The sequence below is a fragment of the Pristis pectinata genome, chromosome 11 (assembly GCF_009764475.1).
Source record: "Pristis pectinata isolate sPriPec2 chromosome 11, sPriPec2.1.pri, whole genome shotgun sequence".
In the NCBI taxonomy this organism is placed as follows: domain Eukaryota; kingdom Metazoa; phylum Chordata; class Chondrichthyes; order Rhinopristiformes; family Pristidae; genus Pristis; species Pristis pectinata.
In genome coordinates, this window is record NC_067415.1 from 85,229,308 (window position 1) to 85,243,096 (window position 13,789).

At 41.7% G+C, this 13,789-nt stretch overlaps 1 protein-coding gene across 4 annotated transcripts in view; it reads left to right on the forward strand.

Annotated features, from left to right (window-relative positions):
- Window positions 1–13,789, forward strand: part of ubac2 (UBA domain containing 2) — a 153,880-nt gene that overhangs the window by 78,741 nt on the left and 61,350 nt on the right. For all 4 annotated transcript variants that reach the window (XR_007957114.1, XR_007957115.1, XM_052025627.1 and 1 more), the window contains exons 5-6: window positions 2,097–2,220; window positions 5,929–5,976. Coding sequence is in view for 2 of the 4 variants with exons in the window: in XM_052025627.1 (XP_051881587.1) it covers window positions 2,097–2,220; window positions 5,929–5,976 (172 nt within the window). In the remaining 2 variants the exon portion in view is untranslated. The remainder of the gene's footprint in view (window positions 1–2,096; window positions 2,221–5,928; window positions 5,977–13,789) is intronic.

Below are 13,789 nucleotides of genomic sequence, written 5' to 3' on the forward strand. Positions count from 1 at the left end.
GAGCGGTAGACTTGCACCCCAAGATCCCTCTGTATATCACTGTATAGTCCTGACAGTCCTGCTGTTTAGTGTTTACTTTCCTTTTGCATTTGACCTCCCAAAATGCAACGCCTCATACTTGTCCAGATTAAACTGCATCTGCCATTTCTCTGCTCAAATTTCCGGCTGACCTATAGCCTGCTGTATCATTTGATAACCTTCCTTACTATCCTCAATTCCACCAATTTTTGTGTCATTTGCAAACTTACTAATCACATAAATGTCTGCATTGGTCTTTGAGGGGCCCTATTCTCTCTCTATTTACTCTTTTTCCCTTAGTATGCATAACATCTCTTTGGATTCTCCCTAATGTTCTCTGCTGAAGCCATCTCATGCCCCCCTTTTTGCCTTCCTGATTTCCTACTTGAATACACTCCTGCATTCTCCATACTCCTCCAGTGATTCCCTTGATCCCAGCTGCCTGTACCCAACCCATTCCTCCTCATTTTTCTGGCCAACCTCTCCCTATAACTCAGTTCCTTGAGTCCTGTATCATTCAGTCTGAAACAATAAACACTGTGATCAGAATACAGTAACACAAAAGAAGTCTTGGAAATAAGATTCAGAACTACACTGGAAGATTGTTTGGCTGTGATAACTATGACAAGACAGATCTTATACCTTGGCATTGAATTTTACAACAAAGAAGCAGCCATTCAGCCCAACTGATGCAGATTTTTATGCTCCACATGAGCTTTCTCGCCATTGCTTATACTGTCGAACCCAATCACCGTCTCCTTTTATTCCTTTCTATATCGTATGTTTATCCAGCGTTCCCTTAAGCTCATGTCTGCTGTTCACCACAATCACTCTCTGTGGGAGCTGGTTCCATATACTTACCACATTTTCTCTCTTCCCTCACAAGATAACTGTGTATTCTTTTCATGGAGTTATGAAATCATACACTACAGAAATGGGTTCCTTGGCCCAGCAAGTCCACTCTGACTGCCAAGCATCCCTTTACATCGATCCTATATTAATCTTATTTTATTCTCCTCACATTCCCATCAAACACCCGCAAATCCTACCTGTCATCTACACACTAGGAGCAACTAACTCACCAACCTAGAGTCATACAGCATGGAAACAGGCCCTTCGGCCCAACTTTTCCATGCCGAGGTAGTCCCATCTGTCTGCATTTGGCCCATAGCCCTCCAAACCTCTCCTATCCATGTACTTATCTAGATGGCTTTTAAATGTTGCTAATGTGCCCGCCTCAACCACTATTTCTGGCAGCTCGTTCCAAATACGTACCACCCTCTGCATGTAGAAGCTGTTCCTGATGTCCCTTTTAAATCTCTTGCTTCTGATCTTAAACCAATGGCCTCTTGTGTGTAGCTGGTAAAAAGACTATCACCCTGTCTATGCCCCTCATGATCTTATATACCTCTATCAGGTCACCCCTCAATCTCCTGCATTCCAGGAATAAAATCCTAGTTTACACAACCTCTGCTTGTAACACAGGCCCCCAAGTCCAGGCAATCTTTTCTGCACTCTTTCTAGTTTAATAACATTTTTCCTATAACAGGGTGACCAAAACTGTACACAATACTCCAAGTGCATCCTCACCAATGTCTTATATAACTGAAATTTACATGTCTTTGTGGTGTGGGAGGAAACTGAAGCACCAGGAAAAAAAACCACATGGCCACAGGAGGAATGCAAATTTCACACAGGAAGCACCAGAGGTCAGAATTAAACCCGGGTTGCTGGAGCTGTGAGGCAGTAGTGCCATTGTGCTGCCATTCTCTATAAACAAAACCTAAAAGACCTTGGTGAGATTACAGCCTGATTTTCAATTTATTGAAGGCTACAAAAGACAAAACAGCTGACGTTTAGAGAGGATATGGTGTGCCCCTGTGGTAAAAATGGTAAACTACCCTGATACATTGGGAGAGTACTTGAGTTTATATTGATATCTGCTAGCCTATGTGAAGAAGGCAAGGTACCTGAGAAGGGAAAAGTTTGAAAACATGGAAAAAATGACACAAATTTCCAAAGGGTGCCCACCTCTGACCACTAGATGTTTAACTTTTGCTCTTCTTCTGTCCTTCCAGTCTAGGTCCTGTCTTTGGATTGTTTGTGCCTTTTTACTACTCCATTCCAAGTGTTCAAGTGACTCAAATCCTGGGCAGATTCTCCATAACAAACAAAACTCTCGTTTATATTGTGGGTCTGCAGGTATGTATGTGATTGGATCTAATGTCTAGTGAAGTGAAAGTAACCAGCATCAAGCTGCTGATGGGATATCCTTGGTTTGAAGTTCCAATTGATGATCATCAATGGAAATCTTTTTAACTAGAGAATCTTATGTATATAGCGGTTATGCTACTGGGCCAATATACCAGAAGCCTGGATGAATGATCTGAGTACCTGAGCTGAGAAATTTCAAGTCAGGTAATTGAAATAAATCTGGCATAAAAAGCTAGTTTATATAATGGCTGCCATGTAACTATGGAATATCCAACTGGTTCAGTCCTGCTCTTCAGGGGAAAAAAGTCTGCAGCTTTTACCCAGTCCAGCCTGCACGTGACTCCAGACTCAGAACAACATGATTAACTCTTGACTGCCCTTTGAAATGGCCCATCAGGTCGCTCAGTTCAAGGTCAATATGTGACTAGCACCAAATGCTGGCTTTATCAATGATATCCACACCTGTGCAACCTGAGTCATGATTATGCCTCATAGCAGTGTTGGATCACTTTTAGTATAAATTGGTGATAGAGAGAATCACACCCTTAATTCTGTGTTTTTTTTCCTGCAATTTTTCTCACAGTTCTTGTTTCCTCACTGTTCTCAACCTCTGAACTTCCTATTGCAATGCTAATCCTCTGTGCATTTTCACCATCATATACAGACTGTGAAAGTTCTTTGCATGCCTTAAAGAAACAAGTGTTTATCAAAAGTGGAGTTGCCAAAAGTGGGCACCGAGTCAGGCAGCAAGATAGAAGAGACATACTTAACCTTATGGGTCCATACTCTTCAGTTAGGTGTTAAATGCTTGCTTCTCTGGCAAAGATCGGATCCCACTAATAAGCAAAACAAAAGGTGTCAGCCTTATAGTTACATTATTTAAAAAAACAAACAGATGTAATAAGTTAAAACATTATCATCAATATCTCTGCAAAAGAAAAAGGAACATCTTGTGTTTAAATTGAGAACTTCACTTCCCTTTCAAGTATTCTGCTCTTCAAAAGTACATTACCATCCATAGTTACTGTAGGAGACTGGACAGCCAGTTTGTACTCAACAAGCTCCAACATGCAGCATCATGATAATCACCAGATAATCTGTTTCAGTGCTGTTGGCTGAAGAATAAAACAACATGACCAAGATACCAGAATTCCCCTGATTGTTCATTTACTTGAGAGATCAGATTGTGCTTCGGCTTAAAGGTAGCACCTTTGACAGTGTAGTATTGCTTATTGCTGTACTGGAATGTCCTCTTGTATTTTTATTGTCAAGTCATAGGAGCGTAACTTGAACTCAGCCTTCTGACTAAGGTAGGAATGCTGCCAACTAAATCAGACTGGGTGTCTGACATTCGGCAAAATACTTGGGCTCTATTCTATGAAATCCACCCTGTCCAACCACCCCATATATAGCTAAGACCTCTTCTTTCAGCAGCACAGACCAGTTTTATTTCAGAGTTGTCCTTCTTTTCTTCCCTGTAAAATACATTATTCCACTGCTTGGAAATGGAAAAAACTGCAGCTGCTGGAAATCTGAAATAAAAACAGAAAATGCTGGAAAAAAACTTAGCAGGTCAGACAGCATCTGTGGAAAGAGAAACAATTAATTTTCCAGGTTGGAGAATCTTCATCATACTGATGCTTTTTTGGCTGATACCCACTTTCCATCCTTTGTAGTTTGAGTTCATCCAGAAGTTTGCTGCCTGTGTCCTAACTCATATCAAATGTTTTCATAGCTATGCTCAATAATCTGCACTGCTTCCAGGTTGGGAGCATCTCGATTTTAAAATTTTCTTTCTTGCTTTCCAATCTCTGACCTCATCTTTCCTTATCTCTTGAACTCCTTCAGCTCCGCAGTACTTGGAGAGCTCTGGGTTCCTTGAATTGTTCCTTACGCACTTGCAATTTTCATTGATGCCCTAATGACAGGAGTGCCTTGGCACTGGGTCTCCGAACTCTGGAATTTCCTCCCCAAGCCCTTCTGCCTCTCTACCTTCTCCTCCTTGAAAATGCTCTTTAAAACCTACCTGTTTGACTAAGATTTTGGTCACTTCATCTCATTTATCTTTCTGGCTCAGTCTCAAATTTTGTCTGTTAGCATTCTTGGGAAGTACTTTGGCCCATTTGTACTACGTTCAAGGTGCAATGTGGATGCAAGTTTAAAACACTATGATGCTGGAGGAACTCAGCAGGCCAGGCAGCATCCGTGGAGAAAAGCAGGCGGTCAACGTTTCGGGTCAGGACCCTTCTTCAGGACTGAAGATAGGAAAAGGGGAAGCCCAATATATAGGAGGGAAAAGCAGAGCAGTGATAGGTGGGCAAAAGAGGGAAGGCGGGGTGGGTACAAGGTGGTGATAGGTAGATGCAGGTAAGAGATAGTGATAGGCAGGTGCGGCGGAGGTGGGGAGAGCAGATCCACCGGGGGATGGGTCAAAGATAAGGAGAGAAAGGGAATAAAAAGGATAGAAAAATGAGAGAGAGGCTAGGAGAGGGAAGAAGAAAACAAGCATGGTTGGGGGGTGTGGGTTACTTAAAGTGGGAGAATTCAATGTTTGTGATGTTCTCCTTAAATGCATCTCTGTCATTCCTCTCAGTCATTCTCTGCAGGAACGCCTTCTGTATTCTCATCACTCTCTGGGGAAACATAGACCCGTTCCAGATTAAAACCTAGAACTGTCTACCCAGCAATAAGGCGGAAGTACTTGCATCACAAGGATTACAGTAGTGTAAGAAGTTCACGAGAAGCGGTTGAAGAACGCAATAAATGCTGGCCCTGGCAGTGATACTTGCATCCCAGGAATGAATTCATAAAATCATTCAACCTCTGGAAGTTTAACTGAAACTTATTTGCACTAATCTCCCTTTGAATTTGCAGTCCTTCCTTCTTTCCAACCCAAGTACTGACATCAAATAGAGTTGTGCTATTTCTTATTGACAGAGGGACGTTTACCCTACTGACACTTCTCTTCACCTTTGTGACCTTCCAGCCTGCTTAGCCCAGCCCAGTCCAGATTGTTGCAGTTTCCACCTGCTACATGAATCCCTCCAACAGTCATCATTTTCAGATACCACTCTAACTATTGTGGATAAATGGAAATTCTGTCCCCCGAAGGTTGGAGACAGAGAATTAACTGTTTTAAGATTGGAGCTAGGCATGCCAAGTGATCTTATGCAGAAGCTACAGGAATTCTGGAATGCTCTCTCCCAAAAAAGCTGTTGAGGCCGGAGGTGTTATTACAAACTTTGGAGCTAATATTAATAAATGTATGAGAAGATTCAATGAAACAAGGGGGGGATTGAGTATATGGCTGGATCATGATCTAACTGGGGAGCAAGCTGAGGTGCTATTTATCAGCATACCCTAAGTTCATATCATGAGCCAGGCAATTGGCCAATAGCATGCCAAAGGTAATGATCAAGTGACAAGTGGACTAATTGATAAGTGATCACAGATATTAACAGAGTAAGCACCCTCTTCTTTCTCCCTTCTCCCTATGCTCCATACTGTTCTTTGGCTGAAATGTTCATGCCATGCAGGTCTGATCTCAAGAACACATTGATGCTGTCGCTAGAATTAATCCTTTTCCTCTCTTGAAGATTTATATAAAACAAGTTACCTTATTCAATACTGAGAAATAAGGACTTTAATTCCAGTTGTTCTGCAGTTGCTAATTAATGATTTTGCTTAACTTTGCAGCTTTTGACTTCCAGTACCAATATATGGATCTTGGCGTTCAGTGGATTGGTAAGCATTCTTCTTGGTTTAAAGAAGTTCATTTTCAGTTGTTTGAATTTTACATTTATTGTGATGGTATTTAAATGCTATGTGGTAATTGTGCATCTTTCATGAGTTATGTTGACTTTAAATAATGGAAACAGGCCATTTGACCTATGAGTGCTCTCCCACATAAACACCGATCACAAGACAACCATCTATTCAGTTATCTCTCACGTACCTACCCAGCTTCCCCTTAACAATTATATGCCTCAACTTTGTGGAAGTAAGTTCCACATTCTCACCAAGCTTTGAGCAATGAAGTTTCTCCAGAATTTTCCATTGAATTCATGAGTAACTATGTTGTATTTATGACCCCTGATTCTGGTCTGATCTACCAGTGACATCTTCTCAACTTGTACTCCATCAAACTCTCTAAAAATCTTCAAATAATCCATTATATTCATTCTAACTGGTGAGAAAAATCCATAATTCGAACATAGAACAGTACAGCACAGGAACAGGCCCTTCAGTCCATAATATCATGCTGACCACGTTGCCAATCTGCCTGCACATGGTCTATACCATGCCTGTCCGTGTGCCTGTCTAAATGACTCTTATATGTTGCTATTGTTTTGGCTTCCACCACCTCCCCTAGCAATGCGTTTCAGGCACCTCTCACTCCCTGTGTAAAACAAAAACTTGCCTCCCAACCTCCTTTAAACATTTCCCCTCTTGCTTAAACCTATGCCCTCAAGTACTTGACATTTCCACCCTGGGAAAAAGATTCTGACTATCTACCCTATCTATGCCTCTCATAATTTTACCTATATACTTCTATCAGGTCTCCTCTGAGCCTCCAGAGAAAAAAAATCCACATTTGTCCAACCTCTCCTTGTAGCTAATAATCTCTAATCCAGGCAACATCCTGGTGAACCTCTTTTACACCCTCTCCAAAGACTCCACATCCTTCCTGTATAGCGGCAACCAGAACTGCACACAATACTCCAAGTATGGCCTAACCAAAGTTTTTTACAGCTGCAACGTGACTTGCCAACTGTTACACTGAATGCCCTGACCAATAAAGGTACATATACCGTATGCTGCCTTTACCACCCAATTTCGTGTTGCCACTTTCATGGAGCTATGGAGTTACACCCGAAGATCCCTCTGTACATCAATGGTCCTGCCATTTACTGTATACTTCCCCCTCACATTTGATCTCCCAAACTGCAACACCTCCCACTTGTTCGGATGAAATTTCATCTGCCATTTCTCCACCCATATCTCCAATTGATCAATATCCTACTGTATCCTTTGGAAAGCATCTAAACCCTGGAATGTTGAGATGCCAGTCTTGTCCTTTCTCTCAACCAAGTCTCTATAATGGCCACAGCATTTTAGTTCCATGCACTAATCCAGGGTCTGCATTACTCTGCCTTACCCAAAATACCCCTTGCATTGAAATAAATACATTTCACCCCTTTAGTCCCATCATGTTCATTAACCTGGCCCTTCCTCTTTGACTCACTTGACTTAACCTCTTCCTTTCCCTCAATCCCTCCACTTGATGACCTACTGCTCTGGTTCCCACCCCCACCACGTGAATTTAAACTCTCCCAGGCAGCACTAGCAAACCTTCCTGCAAGGATATTGATGCTCCTACAGTCTAGATGCAGCCTGTTCTTCTTGTACAGGTCTCACCTGTCCTGGAAAAGAGTCCATTTAAATTGGAAAATTGGTTTATTATTGTCACAATACCAATACCACATGTACCGAGGTACAGTGACAAATATGTCTTACATACCATTCATACAGATCAATTCATTATGAAGTGCATTGAGGTAATACAAGGTAAAACAATAACAGAATGCGGAATAAAGTGTAACAGCTACAGAGAAAGTGCAGTACAGACAGACAATAAGGTGCAAGGCCATAACGAGGTAGATTGTGAGGTCAAGAGTCCATTTTATCGTACTAGGGAACTGTTCAATAGTCTTATAATGGCGGGATAGAAGCTGTCCTTGAACCTGCTCACCGGAATGTTGCATGCTTGCTCAGAGGTATCCTTGACATGAATTGGTAACACTTTGTTGGATTCATCATTTCTCACAGCAACTTCCTTTGAGTAATACACTTTCAAGCAACAGATCTTACATGGGTTATTGCAAATGCTATGATGATGGAAGGATTATCCAATTTAAGTCAGAGTATAAAAAGGATAAAGATTCATTGATGTTGCAAAGCCACATGGTGAATTTTTCAATCTTCAGCTTGTACTTCACCAACAGAATAGTGCTTATTAGTGGCTTTAACAGTGTTGGGGCTGAACTGAGCATATTATCAAGAAGCACTGTTAAATCTAGGCTGGTTATACGAATAATGAAGACAGAAGAGACTATAGATACTGGAATCTGGATGTTGGAGGAACTCAGCATCTGTGGAGAGAAATGGACAGTTGACATTTTGGATCGAGACCCTTCATGAATTGTACTGTTATCCACTGTGAAGCCTTTTTCAGCACCATTGCCATGTGAATTTACCTGACAGTCTTGTCCACATGAGAGCATTGAAATGCAAAGAACAGCAAGTGACTGGTAGGCAGCAAATCAGAGGCAAAGTAAATGAGCTGTGCCTATTCTCATGGGGTTGCTATTGCTTGACATTTTACTCAGGCCGGGGATGGATTTGGCTGTTTGCATTGCTGTCTTTTGAGAATGCTTCCCTCACGTCAAGGACGTTCTATGTTCAGAAATCTTATATTGATTAAGCAATTACTGAAGCACTACAGTTTGCGTTCTTGACTCAGAGGTTAGCATCCAGAGAGGATTGTGGGTTTAAGTCAAACAGAGAGTTGAGTACAGGATTTCAAGAACAAGGGAGACATTGCGCAGGTGTTACCCAATATTTATCTCTCGGACAATTACAGTTTCCATTTACATAGTGTAGCGACTCACCGCACCGGCATCGAACCGGCTCCCGACATCGCGACGTCATTGGAGGCCCCGATCCAAGATGGTGCGGGGCCCTCCTTCTTCCCCAGCGTTGGGCTGGGAAAGCCCATGCGCAGAAAGGTCAGGTGACCCGCGCGTGACGTCAGCGTGGGAACTGTAGCCCGGGAAGTTTTTGGCTATTAAAGGCGCACCACGCCCCGGTCGGCATTCGACCTCTGATTTCGAAACCAGCGACTCTGTGTCTTCATTTCGTAGTGTGTAGCTAGCCGCTACAATAGCACCTCCAACATAATAAAATATCCCAAGAAGTTTGACGAGTATTCACCAAAATTTTGACATGACCCACAAGAAATGATCCAGGGACTAAAGAGTTGATCGGCAATAAAGCGCTTCTTAAAGGAGGAAAAAGAGAAAAAGGAGGGGAATTTCAGAGCTTCAGGCCTTGGCTGGAAGGGCAGTACAAGCAGCTTCAACAGGAACTTTCAAAAGGGAATTGGATAAATATTTGAAAAAGGAAAAATTGCAAAGCAGTGTGGAAGGAACTGAGTAGGGGTGGGAATGGGACTCATTGAAATCTTCTTTTGAGCTTTGATTCTCTAAAATGCAATAAAAAATCAAATGCTGGTTCAATGGAGGTGAAAATCATTGTGGCCAGAATCAGAAACGAAACAGGAAGAACATAAAGATCAAATTGGTCCAAGCCACACATAGTGTGTAATGTAAATTTTGGCCCACCATTTGGAAAAAAAATCAACAGAGGCACTGGAGTGGGTGCAGAAAAGGTTTACGAGATGATACCAAAGCTGCAAAGTTATACCAAGGCAGAATCACCTGAGCTTCTTTTGTCTCAAAGAAAGAAGACTGAGAGTGACTTAGTAGGGAACTCTTGGCTTTTCCACCAAGAAGAACCAGGGCAGGTTTGATGAGAAGGGCAAGGAGATGAGGAGCTCATCAACCGCAAACGTAAGGTGTTCCTGGATTGGAAGCTCTGCCTTTATTCAAGGGAAAATATATGGTTCTTCAGCAATATGAAGGCAAAAGAGGTCCAGCAGGAAACCCATAACCTTAAGAATAGGTGGTGGATTGAGGGAAGAGAGGCTCATGTGGTTCAGTCGTGACGTGTGGGTTCTTCAACGCTGCAAAAGCAATCTACAGTCCAAGCACCCAAGGCCCCACCCCACAAAGAGCCAAGAATGGGGGTGAACTCATGAGGGTCAGGAAGACAGTCAATGCCCACATGAAGGAACATATCAAAGATTCTGTCCTTGATGTGAGTGCCCTTCACTCCATACCACAGCAACTGCTTTGGCCAACCTTGCTTTCATTCCTGATTGACAAGAAATCAAGAATGCCTCATTTGAACTCAAAAATAGCAAGTTCTCGGAAGCAGACAACATTCCTGCTGAAATCCTAAAACTTGTTGGTGAAGATACAGAATTGCATTGTCTACATCTGGGAAGAGTATAGCAGGGGATGATTAGTGCAAAGTGATACATTTTGGAAGGTCAAATAAGGGTGGATCATACAGAGTAAATGATAGGATCTTCGGGAGTGATGCTGCACAGAGTTACTTTGGGGTACAAGTCTACATTCCTGAAAGTGGGAGCACAGGTAGATAGGGTGGTGAGGTAGGCATATGGGATGCTTGCCTTCGTCAGCCGTGGCAGAGAATATAAGAGCAGGGACATCATGTTATCGCAAATTGGTTAGGCTCCAACTGGAGTATCAGGTATAGACCTGCTGCCACACTATAGGAAGGATGTGATTGCAATGGAGAGCGTACAGAGGAGATTCACAGAGTCATACAGCACGGAAACAGGCCCTTCGGCCCAACTCATCTACACCAACCAAGATGCCCATCTGAGCTAGTCCTGTTTGGCCCATATTCCTCTTAACCTTTCCTATCCACGTACCTATCCAAATGTCTTTTAAATGTTGTTATTGCACCTGCCTCAACCACTTCCTCTGGTAGCTCGTTCCATATACGGACCACCCTCTGCGTGAACTCACCAGAATGTTGCCTGGATTGGAGCATTTCAGTTATCAGGAGAGATTGGATAAACCAAATTTGTTTTCCCTGGAGTGGATGAGGCTGAGGGATAAGCTGATAGATGTATATAAAATCATGAGAGAGATACTGTAGATCGGGTAGATTGTAAAAATCTTTTTCCCTTGGTGGAGTACCTAAAACAAAAGGGTGTAGGTATAAGGTGTGAGGTAAGAGATTTCAAGGGAATCTGAATCCTCCCCACAACCCACACTGGCATCCAGCTGGGTATCATCACCAAACTTGAGAATAGTGCACCTGGTCTCCTCGTCCAAATCATCGACACAGATTGAAGTCCCCAGAACCAGTCGTCATGGCATTCCTTGTAACCCAAATGTGATTCTGCTCTCTGTTTTGCGGTCCATTGACCAATCCAAGATATTATCCCCAAATGCATATGCTATAATTTTGTTTAATAACCTCTTGTGTGACACTTTACCAAAGGCCTTCTGAAAATCCAAGTACACCGCACCCACTGATAACCCCTTGTCTATTCCACTAGTTACAACTTCAAGAAATTCGAGATGATTTTCCTTTCATAAATCCATGTTCACTCTGCCCAATTCTATTATTTTATACATGCCCTGATACCATTTAATAACAGATTTTAAAGTTTTTAATACTGCTGAACGTAGGTTGAGTGAAGCTGTCAAGAAGTGCACTAGAATAGTCCAGGTGAAGTAACGTGAAGGGATGGAGCAGCTAAGCTGAGGCAGGGACAGTGATGGAGAATGTTACTGCAGTGGAAACAGCCCGTCTCAATGTGGTCTTACGCACATTTGGGAGTCAAATATGGCCCTAACATTACAAACGGAGAGAAGGACAGAGTCAGTCAACAAAGAATATATATTCTGATTGTTACTGAAGATGATAGATTCGGTCTTCCACTGTTCAAATGGAGAAAATTTCTGCTCATCCAATGATAGATTTGGCCTATTGCCATCAGCTTCTCGGTCGCCATTCAAACTATGAAGTCGCACCATGATATAATAAATCTGGGAATGTGTAGAGGGGATCTCTATGGATGTAATAGTTAACTTTGTTCTAATAAGTGTGGGAGGGCCTTATAGAAGGTTAGTTAATCTATCCATTGAGATAAATATTTTAATTTCACATACTCAAATCCTGTGGGTTATCAAAACACATGACTCCAATCACTCAGCACTCTTATTGTCCAAAAATAAGGTCATTAATATCAGAGAAGAGAAAAAGAGAGACGTGTCTTACACTTATAAAAGCAAAATTTTAGCTTGTGCCAAACTGTTTATGACTAACAAGGTACTTTTGAAATATACCAACTGCCCCCGGGTTACAAACACCCGACTTAAGGACACCTCTATGTATGAGCAAGCTCCCATAATATTATTATATTCAAAAGTCCAACGTACATACATACATCTACAAACAGCAGAACTAGTTTCCTCTCTCTCTATCCCCACTTTTTGTAATGGTTCTTTCTGCTTTTGATGCCATTCATTACAGTACTGTGGAGGTATGATTACCGTATCGAGTGATTTTTGTGTATTTTCTGACTGACGGACAAAATCGACATATGGACGTCTGTAAAAACGAAACCTGTTCATTATATGGGGACAAGCTGTGGTCACTGTTGCAATTAAAGAAACATGTTAGCTAATTTGTGCATGACAGCTCCAAGAACCAGTAATGTGATAATGATCAGGTTATCTATTTTCTTAAAGATGTCTGTTGGATGTTAAGCGTTAAGCGAGACACCAAGGCCCCTATATTTTATATTGAGTCACAGGGTTCTGACTGTGGAAAAGATAGATGCGTCCCTGTCTTATTTGAAGACTGTGCCCCCAGCTGTACAGCACTCCTTCAGGATTGCACTTATTGTGTTATCCTCTTCTCCACAATGGAACTTAAACTCATAATCATCTTCCTCAGAGTTCATGACCTATAGATTAAGGCTGATACTAGCAAGAAGAGTTGAAGCTCCTTTTCTATAAAATACTTGTTAATCTTATGGTATTTTTGTTGAATGTGTGACAAACTTTCAGATTGTATCTTACCTTTAGGAGGACAACAATGCAAAACTGGTGACGTATCAGGAAACCAGCACCTGACCCAGTTTTATAAAGCAGATGATACATTGGCCAGTTGATGCCTCTCAATAAACTTTGTTTTAAAGTATTTTTCTGCATTGGTCTGGGCTTGCATTGATTAAAAATTTATTTGGCCTTGTGAGGACTTCAGAACGCCCAGTCTTTAGCACCTTCCATGAAGCTCTGCTCCTTGCTACCCTTCCCTTGATTTCTTTCAGATGCTCTTTACAACCTTCTTCCTTGGCCAAAGATAAATGTGCATCTTATCTGTACTTACGAGCTTGACAATTGGAATGTATGTAAGCAGAACATGATTAAGGATTTCACAACTGTGTAACTGTGTTTTCTATTGAGTTTTCACTTGACCAGATAGTGTCTTCATTTTGAGAGGGAACACTGCAGAAGTAACAGTTGGTCAACCAAAACCCCTGGCTTGGTTTTATAATAGTTGAGATGTTAGCTGATGGATGCAAATAATGTAAAATTTTATTTTATCCCATAAAGTTGTACATTTGTTGCTTGGTAAATCCTGTCTCTTTGGCTGAGCTTTTGGCCATTTGTCTTCATTCATCCTAACATGATTCGGTATCAAATTTAGTGAGCTTATTTGGTATATTGGTTTATTATTGTGACATGTACCGAGGTACAGTGAAAAATTTTGTTTTGCATGCCATCCATACAGATCATTTCATCACATCAGCACTTCGAAGGGAAAACCATAACAGAATGCAGAATAAAGTGTTACAGTTACAGAGAAAGTGTAGTGCAGGCAGATA